Genomic DNA, 13,820 nt, shown 5'->3' with positions numbered 1-13,820 from the left:
TCCTCACGCTCCGGCTACGAGGATGTTGTTGTGTCATGAGACCTCAGAGCTGCAGTGAAGAACATGAATAAAATGTCCTGCAGCTGCAACACAACCGGCTGACATCACTTCTTCTAAAAGTAGCGATACATCTTTAAAATAAGGACTTTTCCTGCTCAATAACAAAATATTCCTTCCAAATGTTGTGACTTTTTAAATATACATGTTCTTAACAATATTACAGTGTTTTTAATAAAATCCTCTTTTATTGTCAAATTAAGACTATATTTTTAAGACATTTCTTAGTATTACGCTTTTACTGTGTTGCCTCCAGCAGCGTGTTGGTGTGTGTGTGTGTGGGTGTGTGTGTATGTGTGTGTGTGTGTGTGTGTGTGTGTGTGTGTGAGTGTGTGTGTGTGTGTGTGTGTGTGTGTGTGTGTGTGTGTGTGTGTGTGTGTGTGTGTGTGTGTGTGTGAGCGTGTGTGTCTATGTGTGTGTGTGTGTGTGTGTGTGTGTGTGTGTGTGTGTCTATGTGTGTGTGTGTGTGTGTGTGTGTGTCTATGTGTGTGTGTGTGTGTGTGTGTGTCTATGTGTGGGTGTGTGTGTGTGTGTGGGTGTGTGTGTGTGTGTGGGTGTGTGTGTATATGTGTCTGTGTGTGTGTCTATGTGTGTGTGTGTGTGTGTGTGTGTGTGTGTCTATGTGTGTGTGTGTGTGTGTGTCTATGTGTGTGTGTGTGTGTGTGTGTGTGTGTCTATGTGTGTGCGTGTGTGTGTGTGTGTGTGTGTGTGTGTGTGTGTGTGTCTATGTGTGTGTGTGTCTATGTGTGTGTGTGTGTGTGTGTGTGTGTGTGTGGTGTTGTCAGGAGGACGGTCGTCTTGTGATCAGCTGATTCTCTGCGTTTCAGGCTCAGTTCTCGTCCCTCAGCAGCGTGAACACACCAACACACGGTGAGTTCATTCTTTTTAATTATTCATTTAAAACATAATGTTTTAGTCTGTTTTGTGTCGATGAAACAAAAGCACACACGGTTGTTTTTGTGTCATCTTTGTTATTTGATATTTGTTATTTATTGTTTGATTTGCAAAATGTTGAATTTAAAATGTGTGCTATTAACTCGATGACTAAGAGAATTGATATAATATGTTGTATGTTCTTCTGCTGCTCAGTATTGACCATGGAGAGAAGAACGTTGTTTAAATCCAGACTTTATTGTGAAGGTTTCAGTGATTTGGTGGTTTTAAAGTTCATGTTCAGCAGAATAACTTTCTGGGATGTTTTCCTGTGAAGTCATCAGGGTGTGGTGTCAACAACCAACGGCAACGCAACTCCATCCACACACGTTGCTTATTTCAACTGGTTCATTTCATTTGGAAAAATCAGTCAAAATGCAGTTTGATGAGACTTTAAAGGTGTTTGATAAGTTTTATAAAGACTCAGCGTGATCACTTGAATCTGTGTGGAGGAGCAGAGAGAACATCTCGTTCTGGTTCATCCCTTCATCCTGTCACCTGGTCAGGACTTCATGAATGAGCGTCATGACAGAAGCAAAAGAATCTTCCTCTGAACTGGTTACCTGCTCATGGAGCGGCTCACCTGGTGCAGAGAGCTACGGTGGCCTGCAGGTGCCACACAGGAAAGCTTCTGTTTGAAGCTCACCATGTCCAGAAGAACACGACCATTCCTCGTCTTTTTTTATTTTCTCAGAAAAATATGACTGACATGTAAACATAAAATACAGAAGACCAACAGCAGGACCCTGAGGAACTCCACGCGTCACTGCTGATAATATACATGTTGTTATGAATCTCCATCTCATTTCAGGGTCATGGAGCGTAAACTGGATCTGTCTCGTCTGACGGACGAAGAGGCCAAACACGTCTGGGATGTGATCCAACGAGACTTCAACCTCCGAAAGAACGAAGAGGAGCGACTCGGGTAAGGACACGTCTTCATCTTAAGTTATTATATTTACTATAGTTATTATATTCAGACTTCTTTTTACATTTCTCTCATGTCTATTGTCATCATCTCAAGTGTAAATCTAACATGTGGGGCTTTTACATATTTCAATGTGTGTGTGTGTATATATATATATATATATATATATATATATATATATATATATATATATATATATATATATATATATATGTATATATATATATATGTATATATATATATATATATATATATATATATGTATATATATATATATATATATATATATATATATATATATATATATATATATATATATATATATATATATATATATATATATATATATGTATGTGTGTGTGTGTATACACACATGTGTGTGTGTGTGTGTGTTGAAGTACATCGAGTGTCTGGTCAGAGTGCTGGTGGGTGGGCTGGTTCTCGTGCAGTCTGCAGGAATGTGAGCGTGAAAGACGTGGTTGTTGCAGCAGGCGATCACAGCTGGGTCACACGGCGAGAGGCAACAGGAAGCTCACAAAGACGCTCTGTGTTCCACACCAGAGACTGCAACTCCCAGCAGCCCCCTGGGCAAACCCAGAGCCTCCGTCAGGGGAGGCTCTCCTCATGAAGACTCATCATCTGATGTTCACTGTGAAGACGTCATGCACTCATAAACATCTCATCTCAAATAATTACACTGTTACATCAACGTGACACTGCATCTGAAAATGTACTGTCGTACTGGAAGGAGAAGTACTGTAGTTATAGTAGTAGAAGTACTGTAGTTATAGTAGTAGTTCTACTGTAGTTCTGGTAGGTGAAACTTCCTGTTACATATCATGGTGGTACTTGCTGTTGTTACATGTCATGGTGGTACTTCCTGTTGTTACATGTCATGGTGGTACTTCCTGTTGTTACATGTCATGGTGGTACTTCCTGTTGTTACATGTCATGGTGGTACTTCCTGTTGTTACATGTCGTGGTGGTACTTCCTGTTGTTACATATCATGGTGGTACTTCCTGTTGTTACATGTCATGGTGGTACTTCCTGTTGTTACATATCATGGTGGTACTTCCTGTTGTTACATGTCATGGTGGTACTTCCTGTTGTTACATATCATGGTGGTACTTCCTGTTGTTACATGTCATGGTGGTACTTCCTGTTGTTACATATCATGGTGGTACTTCATGTTGTTACATGTCATGGTGGTACTTCCTGTTGTTACATGTCGTGGTGGTACTTCCTGTTGTTACATATCATGGTGGTACTTCCTGTTGTTACATGTCATGGTGGTACTTCCTGTTGTTACATGTCATGGTGGTACTTCCTGTTGTTACATGTCGTGGTGGTACTTCCTGTTGTTACATATCATGGTGGTACTTCCTGTTGTTACATGTCATGGTGGTACTTCCTGTTGTTACATATCATGGTGGTACTTCCTGTTGTTACATGTCATGGTGGTACTTCCTGTTGTTACATATCATGGTGGTACTTCCTGTTGTTACATGTCATGGTGGTACTTCCTGTTGTTACATATCATGGTGGTACTTCCTGTTGTTACATGTCATGGTGGTACTTCCTGTTGTTACATATCATGGTGGTACTTCCTGTTGTTACATGTCATGGTGGTACTTCCTGTTGTTACATGTCATGGTGGTACTTCCTGTTGTTACATGTCATGGTGGTACTTCCTGTTGTTACATATCATGGTGGTACTTCCTGTTGTTACATGTCATGGTGGTACTTCCTGTTGTTACATGTCATGGTGGTACTTCCTGTTGTTACATATCATGGTGGTACTTGCTGTTGTTACATATCATGGTGGTACTTCCTGTTGTTACATATCATGGTGGTACTTCCTGTTGTTACATGTCATGGTGGTACTTCCTGTTGTTACATGTCGTGGTGGTACTTCCTGTTGTTACATATCATGGTGGTACTTCCTGTTGTTACATGTCATGGTGGTACTTCCTGTTGTTGCATGTCGTGGTGGTACTTCCTGTTGTTACATATCATGGTGGTACTTCCTGTTGTTACATATCGTGGTGGTACTTCCTGTTGTTACATATCATGGTGGTACTTCCTGTTGTTACATATCATGGTGGTACTTCCTGTTGTTACATATCATGGTGGTACTTCCTGTTGTTACATATCGTGGTGGTACTTCCTGTTGTTACATATCGTGGTGGTACTTCCTGTTGTTACATGTCATGGTGGTACTTCCTGTTGTTACATGTCATGGTGGTACTTCCTGTTGTTACATGTCATGGTGGTACTTCCTGTTGTTACATGTCATGGTGGTACTTCCTGTTGTTACATGTCGTGGTGGTACTTCCTGTTGTTACATATCATGGTGGTACTTCCTGTTGTTACATGTCATGGTGGTACTTCCTGTTGTTACATGTCATGGTGGTACTTCCTGTTGTTACATGTCATGGTGGTACTTCATGTTGTTACATATCATGGTGGTACTTCCTGTTGTTACATATCATGGTGGTACTTCCTGTTGTTACATATCGTGGTGGTACTTCCTGTTGTTACATATCATGGTGGTACTTCCTGTTGTTACATATCATGGTGGTACTTCCTGTTGTTACATATCATGGTGGTACTTCCTGTTGTTACATATCGTGGTGGTACTTCCTGTTGTTACATATCGTGGTGGTACTTCCTGTTGTTACATGTCATGGTGGTACTTCCTGTTGTTACATGTCATGGTGGTACTTCCTGTTGTTACATATCATGGTGGTACTTCCTGTTGTTACATGTCATGGTGGTACTTCCTGTTGTTACATATCATGGTGGTACTTCCTGTTGTTACATATCGTGGTGGTACTTCCTGTTGTTACATATCGTGGTGGTACTTCCTGTTGTTACATATCGTGGTGGTACTTCCTGTTACATGTCATGGTGGTACTTCCTGTTGTTACATGTCATGGTGGTACTTCCTGTTGTTACATATCATGGTGGTACTTCCTGTTGTTACATATCGTGGTGGTACTTCCTGTTGTTACATATCATGGTGGTGCTTCCTGTTGTTACATATCGTGGTGGTACTTCCTGTTGTTACATATCGTGGTGGTACTTCCTGTTGTTACATATCGTGGTGGTACTTCCTGTTGTTACATATCGTGGTGGTACTTCCTGTTACATGTCATGGTGGTACTTCCTGTTGTTACATATCGTGGTGGTACTTCCTGTTACATGTCATGGTGGTACTTCCTGTTGTTACATATCGTGGTGGTACTTCCTGTTACATGTCATGGTGGTACTTCCTGTTGTTACATATCGTGGTAGCTCTTCCTCTGTCTCCTCTCTGGCCGTCGTAGTGATTTGAAGACTAAAATCGAGAAGGAGGACACGAAGCGAGAACTGCTGGGTTCTCAGAGTCAGCTGTCCGAGTCTCACTGCATCCGCTGCCTGCAGCCCTTCAAGTTCCTGGTCAACAGCAAGCGTCAGTGTCTGGACTGCCACATGTTCACCTGCAAGTCCTGCAGCCGCTACAACAAGAAGGAGCACGGCTGGGTGTGCGACAACTGCCGCATGACCAGGTGAGACTCTCGCAGACAGGTGACGGCGCAGGTGAGATCAGGTCTGGTAGTGCATGTCCTCATGGGGACACATGAAGTTTCTTCTGGGTATAATATGTTTTATCTGTGTAATAATGAAGTATTAGCTGAAATAATGAAGAATGACTAGCAATGAATTATTTGCTGTACTGCTGTATGTGCATGTACTTATGACTATGTGTGTACTCGTGAAGTATGTTTATGTACTCGTGGAGTGTGTGCGTGTACTAGTGAAGTGTATGCGGGTACTAATGGAGTGTGTGTGTACTAATGGAGTGTGTGTGTGTACTAATGGAGTGTGTGTGTGTACTAATGGAGTGTGTGTGTGTACTAATGGAGTGTGTGCGTGTACTAATGGAGTGTGTGTGTGTGTACTAATGGAGTGTGTGCATGTACTAATGGAGTGTGCGTGTACTAATGGAGTGTGTGCGTGTACTAATGGAGTGTGTGCGTGTACTAATGGAGTGTGTGTGTACTAATGGAGTGTGTGTGTGTACTAATGGAGTGTGTGCGTGTACTAATGGAGTGTGTGCGTGTACTAATGGAGTGTGTGCGTGTACTAATGGAGTGTGTGTGTACTAATGGAGTGTGTGTGTGTACTAATGGAGTGTGTGCGTGTACTAATGGAGTGTGTGCGTGTACTAATGGAGTGTGTGCGTGTACTAATGGAGTGTGTGCGTGTACTAATGGAGTGTGTGCGTGTACTAATGGAGTGTGTGTGTGTACTAATGGAGTGTGTGCGTGTACTAATGGAGTGTGCGTGTACTAATGGAGTGTGTGTGTGTACTAATGGAGTGTGTGTGTGTACTAATGGAGTGTGTGCGTGTACTAATGGAGTGTGCGCGTGTACTAATGGAGTGTGTGCGTGTACTAATGGAGTGTGTGTGTGTACTAATGGAGTGTGTGTGTGTACTAATGGAGTGTGTGCGTGTACTAATGGAGTGTGCGGGTGTACTAATGGAGTGTGCGCGTGTACTAATGGAGTGAGCGCGTGTACTAATGGAGTGTGTGCGTGTACTAATGGAGTGTGTGCGTGTACCAATGGAGTGTGTGCGTGTACTAATGGAGTGTGTGCGTGTACTAATGGAGTGTGTGCGTGTACTAATGGAGTGTGTGTGTGTACTAATGGAGTGTGTGCGTGTACTAATGGAGTGTGTGCGTGTACTAATGGAGTGTGTGTGTGTACTAATGGAGTGTGCGTGTACTAATGGAGTGTGTGCGTGTACTAATGGAGTGTGTGTGTGTACTAATGGAGTGTGTGCGTGTACTAATGGAGTGTGTGTGTGTACTAATGGAGTGTGCGTGTACTAATGGAGTGTGTGCGTGTACTAATGGAGTGTGTGTGTGTACTAATGGAGTGTGTGCGTGTACTAATGGAGTGTGTGTGTGTACTAATGGAGTGTGTGCGTGTACTAATGGAGTGTGTGCGTGTACTAATGGAGTGTGTGTGTGTACTAATGGAGTGTGCGTGTACTAATGGAGTGTGTGTGTACTAATGGAGTGTGTGCGTGTACTAATGGAGTGTGTGCGTGTACTAATGGAGTGTGTGCGTGTACTAATGGAGTGTGTGTGTACTAATGGAGTGTGTGCGTGTACTAATGGAGTGTGTGCGTGTACTAATGGAGTGTGTGCGTGTACTAATGGAGTGTGTGCGTGTACTAATGGAGTGTGTGCGTGTACTAATGGAGTGTGTGTGTACTAATGGAGTGTGTGCGTGTACTAATGGAGTGTGTGCGTGTACTAATGGAGTGTGTGTGTGTACTAATGGAGTGTGTGCGTGTACTAATGGAGTGTGTGCGTGTCCTCCGGCAGGGTGCTGAAGATCGGGACCGTGGGTTGGTACCACGACAACGTCAGGAATCGCTTCAAGCGCTTCGGCAGCGCGAAGGTGATGAGGTCGCTGTACAAGAGGCTGAACGGAGACGGTGAGGATGATGTCATCACTCGACTCTGAGGTCACATGGTCAGCTGACTGTCAGCTGGTTTCTGATCTGAGATCAGTCACACTGAGGCTTTCACACACCAGCTGACTTCCTCCAGATGTTCAGCCTGTTCTAAGTTGAACAAGAAACAACAGATATTCACTTTTTATTGACTTGTTTATTTCTCTATGTTTGTTTACATATTGATGGTGAATGACCCTCTTGTGTTTCATCTCCAGCCGGTCGTGATGATGACACTCAGAGTATGCCAGATGTTCGCAGCAGTGAGTCCACATCCAGAAACATGACACGCTGAACTAATAACAATGCAGTGGTGGTTACCTGGTCATCGAGCTGGGTGTAAGTATGGTATTTGTACCTGTAGATGTATATAATGGGATGGAGGACGACTACGGGGAAGCCGAGGTCCAGCGCTACAAAGTGGTAACATGAGACTCAAACTAAAAACCTCCTGAGTTCAATCCGCCGTGAGGCTGCAGGTTCGGACTCTTCAGTTCTTCTTCTCCTCTTTAGATGAGGAAGAGCAAACGTCTGCTCTCCGTTCATCCACTGGACTTCGACCCAGAGGAATATTTCCCATATTCACGCCGGCCGTCTATACAAGTACGATATTTTATATATATATATATATATATATATATATATATATATATATATATATATATATATATATATATATATATATATATATATATACATAATGTATATAGAGGACGTCAGAGAGCTCCCAGGTGAATGAAGGTGTTTTGTGGGTCAGATTCTGGAGGACCGAGGCTACAGGAATGAAGTGGACTACGACTTCAACCAGCGAGCCAACCGCAGGAAGAGTCTGGACCGATACGCCATGAGACCTGGTACAAGTACACACAGTACACACAGAGTACACAGAGAAGCACACACTTGTGGTTACGAGGTAATGTGAAGCATGTGTGAGGTAAATACCTTAATATATTATATACCTTTATATATATTATATACCTTAATATATTAAATACCTTTATATATATATATGAGTGTGTTCACCTGAGTGTGTTCACCTGTCTCTCTATACCTGTGTGTGTTCACCTGAGTGTGTTCACCTGTCTCTATATACCTGTGTGTGTTCACCTGTGTGTGTTCACCTGTCTCTACATACCTGAGTGTGTTCACCTGTCTCTACATACCTGAGTGTGTTCACCTGAGTGTGTTCACCTGTCTCTACATACCTGAGTGTGTTCACCTGTCTCTACATACCTGAGTGTGTTCACCTGAGTGTGTTCACCTGTCTCTACATACCTGAGTGTGTTCACCTGTCTCTACATACCTGAGTGTGTTCACCTGTCTCTACATACCTGAGTGTGTTCACCTGTCTCTACATACCTGAGTGTGTTCACCTGAGTGTGTTCACCTGTCTCTACATACCTGAGTGTGTTCACCTGTGTGTGTTCACCTGTCTCTACATACCTGTGTGTGTTTACCTGTGTTGTCAGATGACAACGGAGACAGCCGGATGGTCCGGGCTCGCTCTCTGTCTCGGATCAGCTCCTCGGTGGCCCGGCAGCAGTACCTGGACACCTCTGATGAGGATGACTACCCCAGGTGCCCCCCCGTGTACCTGCAGCCGCCCCACCGCCGCAGGAACAGCAGGGCCTCGTCCCAGGAGAACCTGGGCCAAGCCCCGCCCGTAAGTACAAGCCACCAATCACCGATCCCCGAGTGAATACCTGGACCCTCGTGGAAGGTTGTGCTCACCTGTGACCTCTTCTTTGACTGCATCAGATGAACGAGCTGAACAAACGTATGTCGGCCATCGAGAGTCTGCTGAACCGCCTGGAGGAGAAGATCACGCCCGGCGACGAGGTGGAAACACGTCCACGAGTCTCCTCTTGAGTCGGCCATGTTGTCACGAGATTCTCATCCATACATCCGCGTCCTCTGCAGACTCCGTCCGGCCACAACGAGGAGGAGAAGCTGAGGAGGAAGCTGAGCGAGCTGGCGGGGAACCTGAGCGACAAGAACCCGTCGTCGGACGAGGAGGCCAGAAAGAAGTCTGCCGGTAAAAGTCTGGCCGGCGTCCGGGGCGGCCAGGACCGCCCGAAGGACAAAGAGCTGAGCTCGTCCAGTGACGAGGCGCCCACCGAGGCCCAGAAGGTAGGAGGGAGGTCACGTCCAGGGGCTCCAGCAGGGAGGCCCTGGACCACAGGGCCCCCCCTGTGGCGCATGCTTCCACGGCTCAGCTTCTCCCCAAAAACATGTATAGACGTCCGGTCAAAGTCCGACAGGAATGAATGAGGGAAGTTTGAGTCCTCCTCGCTAACAGGCTGCGTCCCGCGTTAGCTACTAACCGTTAGCTGCTAACCGTTCAGCAGGTTGTGGAAATGTGAAGGTCAGCAGCTACCTGCCGGGATCCGGACACCTGCAGCACGTCTTCTTCTGTGGTGTTGCACCAACCGAAGGCTCAAAGGACTCGTAGACTCTGACCTCCTCAAGTCTGCGTTTGCAACGCAACCTTTTTTTTCTTCTTACATGGATCTAATGTCTTCTGATCATATTCATAAAACTAGACTGATATGGTGAGCGACGTTCACCCAGGAGACCCCTGTTCATGTCCCTGTTTTAATATCCGTGACCATCACGCGGTCTCGTTGCTTGAGGGCGTAGTTCAGGAGCCGGGTCGGAGCAGGTAGCTGCTGCAGGATCAGGTGTTGTTGTGCAGCTGTTAACATCTGTCCCTCTACATGGCTTTCAGAGATCGACTGCTGCCGCCCTCTGTGACCTCACCACTGAGGTCCTGAGAACCATTAATGCCACAGAAAACGCAATGGTCGAGTACGGCCTCTCAGAGCCGGTCGACAGAGCCCACTTAGTAGGGACTGACGTTAAGCAGGCAGATGATGCGTTCAGGGAACTTGAGGAAAATGTAAGCTTCATACGTGACCTGCACGCCTCGTTGTCCCTCAACCTCTTTGTGTGTGAAGGTCAAACTGAGCCCAACCCTCCCGCCTCGTCTGAAGCATGAAGAGACGTCTGGACTGGCTTTACCACCCCGGCTGCTGTGTGTGTCTGTGTGTGTGTGTGTGTGTGTGTGTCACCACCAGGGCCGGGGATCTGGACCACATACTGGGAGCACTGGTCCACGTGGGGCAGACTGGAACCTCCTGAAACTATCTCATTAAATATGTTAAAACTATCTTGTTATTTATGAGAAACCTTCTCAGATGACCCCAGTCTTCGGTCAGTGATACCCAGGCCCGGTTTGGGGGCCCCGGTCCTGGTCTGGGGGCTCAGGCGTGTGCTGGTCTGGGGTCTCAGGTGTGTGCTGGTCTGGGGGCTCAGGTGTGTGTCGTCCCTGCAGGTGTACATGGCGGCCGGTCAGTCGTTCGCGCTGGAGACGAAGCTGCAGCGACTGGAGCGCAGCGCCAAGACGCGCTTTGGGGGGGCGGAGTCTGAGCTGTCGGAGCTGGAGGACGTGGTCTCCATGACGGCCACCAGGGTCCAGAGCGCCGAGAGCGAGGTGCGGGAACACACCCCCTTTTACATTCTGGGATGTCATTATGGGATGGCATTAATCTGGGATGTTATTATGGGATTTTATTAATCTGGGATGGTATTAATCTGGGATGTTATTACGGGATGTTATTAATCTGGGTTGTTATTACGGGATGTTATTAATCTGGGATGTTATCATGGGATGTTATTATGGGATGTTATTATGGGATGTTATTATGGGATGTTATCATGGGATGTTATTATGGGATGTCGTGATGTGACGTGGGTGTTTTTCTCGCAGGTGTCGGACATCGAGAGTAAGATCGCCGCTCTGAACGCTGCGGGATCAAAGAAGAAGGTTTGTTTGAATTTTACAGAATTCAAACATAACAGAAACAAAATATTTGTTTCTGTTTTCTTTAAATTCAACTTTATTCTAAAAATGAAGTCAAATATCCAACAGCTGTTTTTTTTTTAATGAAAATGATATACATGTCTATTTTATAAAAATATACATATTTTTCATCATGATAATTATATTACAATTACAAAATATGTCTTGTGTAACTTTAATTACAACAAGCTAATATTATTTTATGATATTTCGTTATTTTTCTTAATAACTGTGGAAAGTTTAACATTTTATTGTTTTTAAAGATGTTTCTTTTAATTCAACAGATTTCTGGATCTCAGAGGAAAAAATCATCTCAAGAGTTTTCCAGTAAGTTTTCCTTCACAAACAGAATCTCGTGAATATTTATAGTTTATTAAAGTTATCGCTGTCATGCAACCGTTAACTGATGTTGTTGTTGTTGTTGTTGTTGTTGTTGTTGTTGACAGAGGGCAGTAACGGAGCGCAGTGGAAGTCAAACATCTACTGAACCTGAAACTCAAACAATATTTTTTTCTGGTTTATTGTTGTTTATTTTTCTGATTAATCATCAGATTCATAAAACTCTTTTGAAAATGTTTTTCTGTGTAAATGCTGAGATTAACAATAATTCACCGTTCAGATTATTCATTCTGATCTTTCTGTCAAAATCATCTGGAAACAAAACTAAATGTTTAAAATTCTGATACAATTCATAAATATGAATAATAATTCATGCTATGTATTTTTTTCTAACTAAAATACTATTTTCATAAAAACATATTTTAAGGATTAAATGTATAATCCCTAAAATATTTTTGAAAAACATTAATCTGTGAAAATTGAGAATTGAATTTGAAAATGTTTTTGACAATATAAAAATATAAAAAATCTTATAAAATGTTGAGAATTTAATCAACAGAATTATTTGAATTTTTAGTTCATTTAAAATTTAGATATTTGACTATTTTTTAAATCTTTATATTTGTCCACTCTTGACCTTCCACAGAGTTCAAATAATCAGCTGTTTATTACTTTTAATCTTTCCTGATTAAAACAAATGTTCTGAACTTATTATTGATAAATGTGTTGAGTGATGGACGTGTTTATGAAATGTCATCAGTGATCGCTTTTATCTGAAGTCTGCAAATATTGAATAAAAATGTTTTGCTGATTCCAAATTAAAGTAATAATGTATTAATTATTAGAGGATTTCAGATCAATAATTTCAGGATTAATTTGTATTGACATATAGGTGTGTGTGTGTGTATATATATATATATATATATATATATATATATATATATATATATATATATATATATATATATATATATATATATATATATATATATATATATATATATATATAACGTTTAAAGCTTGATTGATTGTACATCCGGTCTGGACCCCACCACAATAAGAGTCTCGTAGGTCTTCTGTCACACTGCGGATTCAGGCGTCGGGATGCGTTCAGGGTCCGGTACCGGCCCACCTCACAACCCTTGTTTACTTCAGGGACTACGAGTTTAAACCGTCAGTGGCGGATTAGGGACTTTACCGGTTCACCGACTGGTTTGTGCAACGTGACCGGTGGCAACGGGCAAGCACAGCGTCAACAGCAACAACAACAACACCACCCGGTGGTTTTGCGTGTTTTTTTGTTCTTTTCCGGTTGTTCCGGTTGAGGATGAGCATGGTGAGGCAGCTCGGCCCGCAGCCGCTCCGCACGTCCTCCGACCGCAGGACAGCGTCAGGAAAACACCGGTTTTAATCCCGAACCTCTTCCCGCGACGTGTTCCCGCGTCTGACCACCGAGTGAGTCCGCTTCTGGATTACAGGAGACGGCTGTGGATTACTCGGCTCCCGGTGAGCGCCTCCAAAACGATGCGGGTTTAAGCAGCGCGAACACAGAGAAGGTGACCGCCGAACTGCGTCAGAAAAACGCCGGTTTTAACTCCTTACTGCTTTGTGTTTGTATTTTAATGAATTCTATTTGAACTGTGGGATCTCGTAGAGGACATTAGAGCTTTGTGGACACTTCGGCCCCCGGTAATAACCTCCTGAATGCCGGGAGACGCTGACTTCACCCCGCCGACGGCAGCATCAGCAAACCCCCGTTTCAAAACTCAAAGCTTTTTTTTGGGTTCGAGTCCCGGTGCAGAGTCCACGACCTGCATGTGGCGGACGAGAGGAGACCTCCGTGGAAAATTCGGCTCCAGGTAGAACCCGCTCCTGCACCATGGGGACCCAGGGACCGGGCCGGAAGAGGATCCCGAACCAGGAGAAGCTGAGCGCCGAGGACGACGCGCTCAGCCAGATCGCACGAGAGGTGAATAATAGGAGTTATGAGCAATAAAACAAGAGCATCGTTAATTAATACTATGCTGTGCATTTCTCATTATTGTTATTTTCATTGTTAGTTGTTATTTACTCTTATTTTAAATATTTTATTGTACATAAATATAAACAAATAAATAGAAAATGTGTGTGTGGACCAGAAGCCTCTCCCTGCCCGTCATGTTGTCCTCATACCGCAGGAACCAGCTTT

The 13,820-nt window shown here is 43.8% G+C and overlaps 2 protein-coding genes across 5 annotated transcripts in view; both read left to right on the top strand.

Moving 5' to 3' along the window:
- Positions 1-1,805: 1,805 nt before the first annotated feature.
- mlpha (melanophilin a) lies at positions 1,806-11,789 on the top strand. Its single transcript, XM_068590921.1, has 14 exons — positions 1,806-1,915; positions 5,249-5,470; positions 7,301-7,413; positions 7,650-7,691; positions 7,796-7,854; positions 7,945-8,034; positions 8,189-8,285; positions 8,901-9,094; positions 9,190-9,270; positions 9,352-9,561; positions 10,766-10,924; positions 11,201-11,257; positions 11,578-11,620; positions 11,740-11,789. The coding sequence occupies exons 1-14, from the start codon at positions 1,806-1,808 to the stop codon at positions 11,778-11,780; spliced, it is 1,518 nt and encodes a 505-aa protein (XP_068447022.1). The 3' UTR covers positions 11,781-11,789.
- Positions 11,790-12,709: 920 nt separating this feature from the next.
- The window catches only part of lrrfip1b (leucine rich repeat (in FLII) interacting protein 1b), a 9,575-nt gene continuing 8,464 nt past the window's right edge, over positions 12,710-13,820 (top strand). For all 4 annotated transcript variants that reach the window (XM_068591080.1, XM_068591079.1, XM_068591078.1 and 1 more), the window contains exon 1: positions 12,710-13,601. In XM_068591080.1, the coding sequence (XP_068447181.1) occupies positions 13,512-13,601 (90 nt within the window). In that variant the 5' untranslated portion in view covers positions 12,710-13,511. The remainder of the gene's footprint in view (positions 13,602-13,820) is intronic.

The sequence above is a fragment of the Clinocottus analis genome, unplaced genomic scaffold (genome assembly GCF_023055335.1).
Source record: "Clinocottus analis isolate CAN_PGR_092001 unplaced genomic scaffold, fCliAna1.0.p SCAF_24, whole genome shotgun sequence".
In the NCBI taxonomy this organism is placed as follows: domain Eukaryota; kingdom Metazoa; phylum Chordata; class Actinopteri; order Perciformes; family Cottidae; genus Clinocottus; species Clinocottus analis.
The sequence above is the reverse complement of the archived record's forward strand: the minus strand, read 5'-3'. Positions and strand labels throughout refer to the sequence as shown.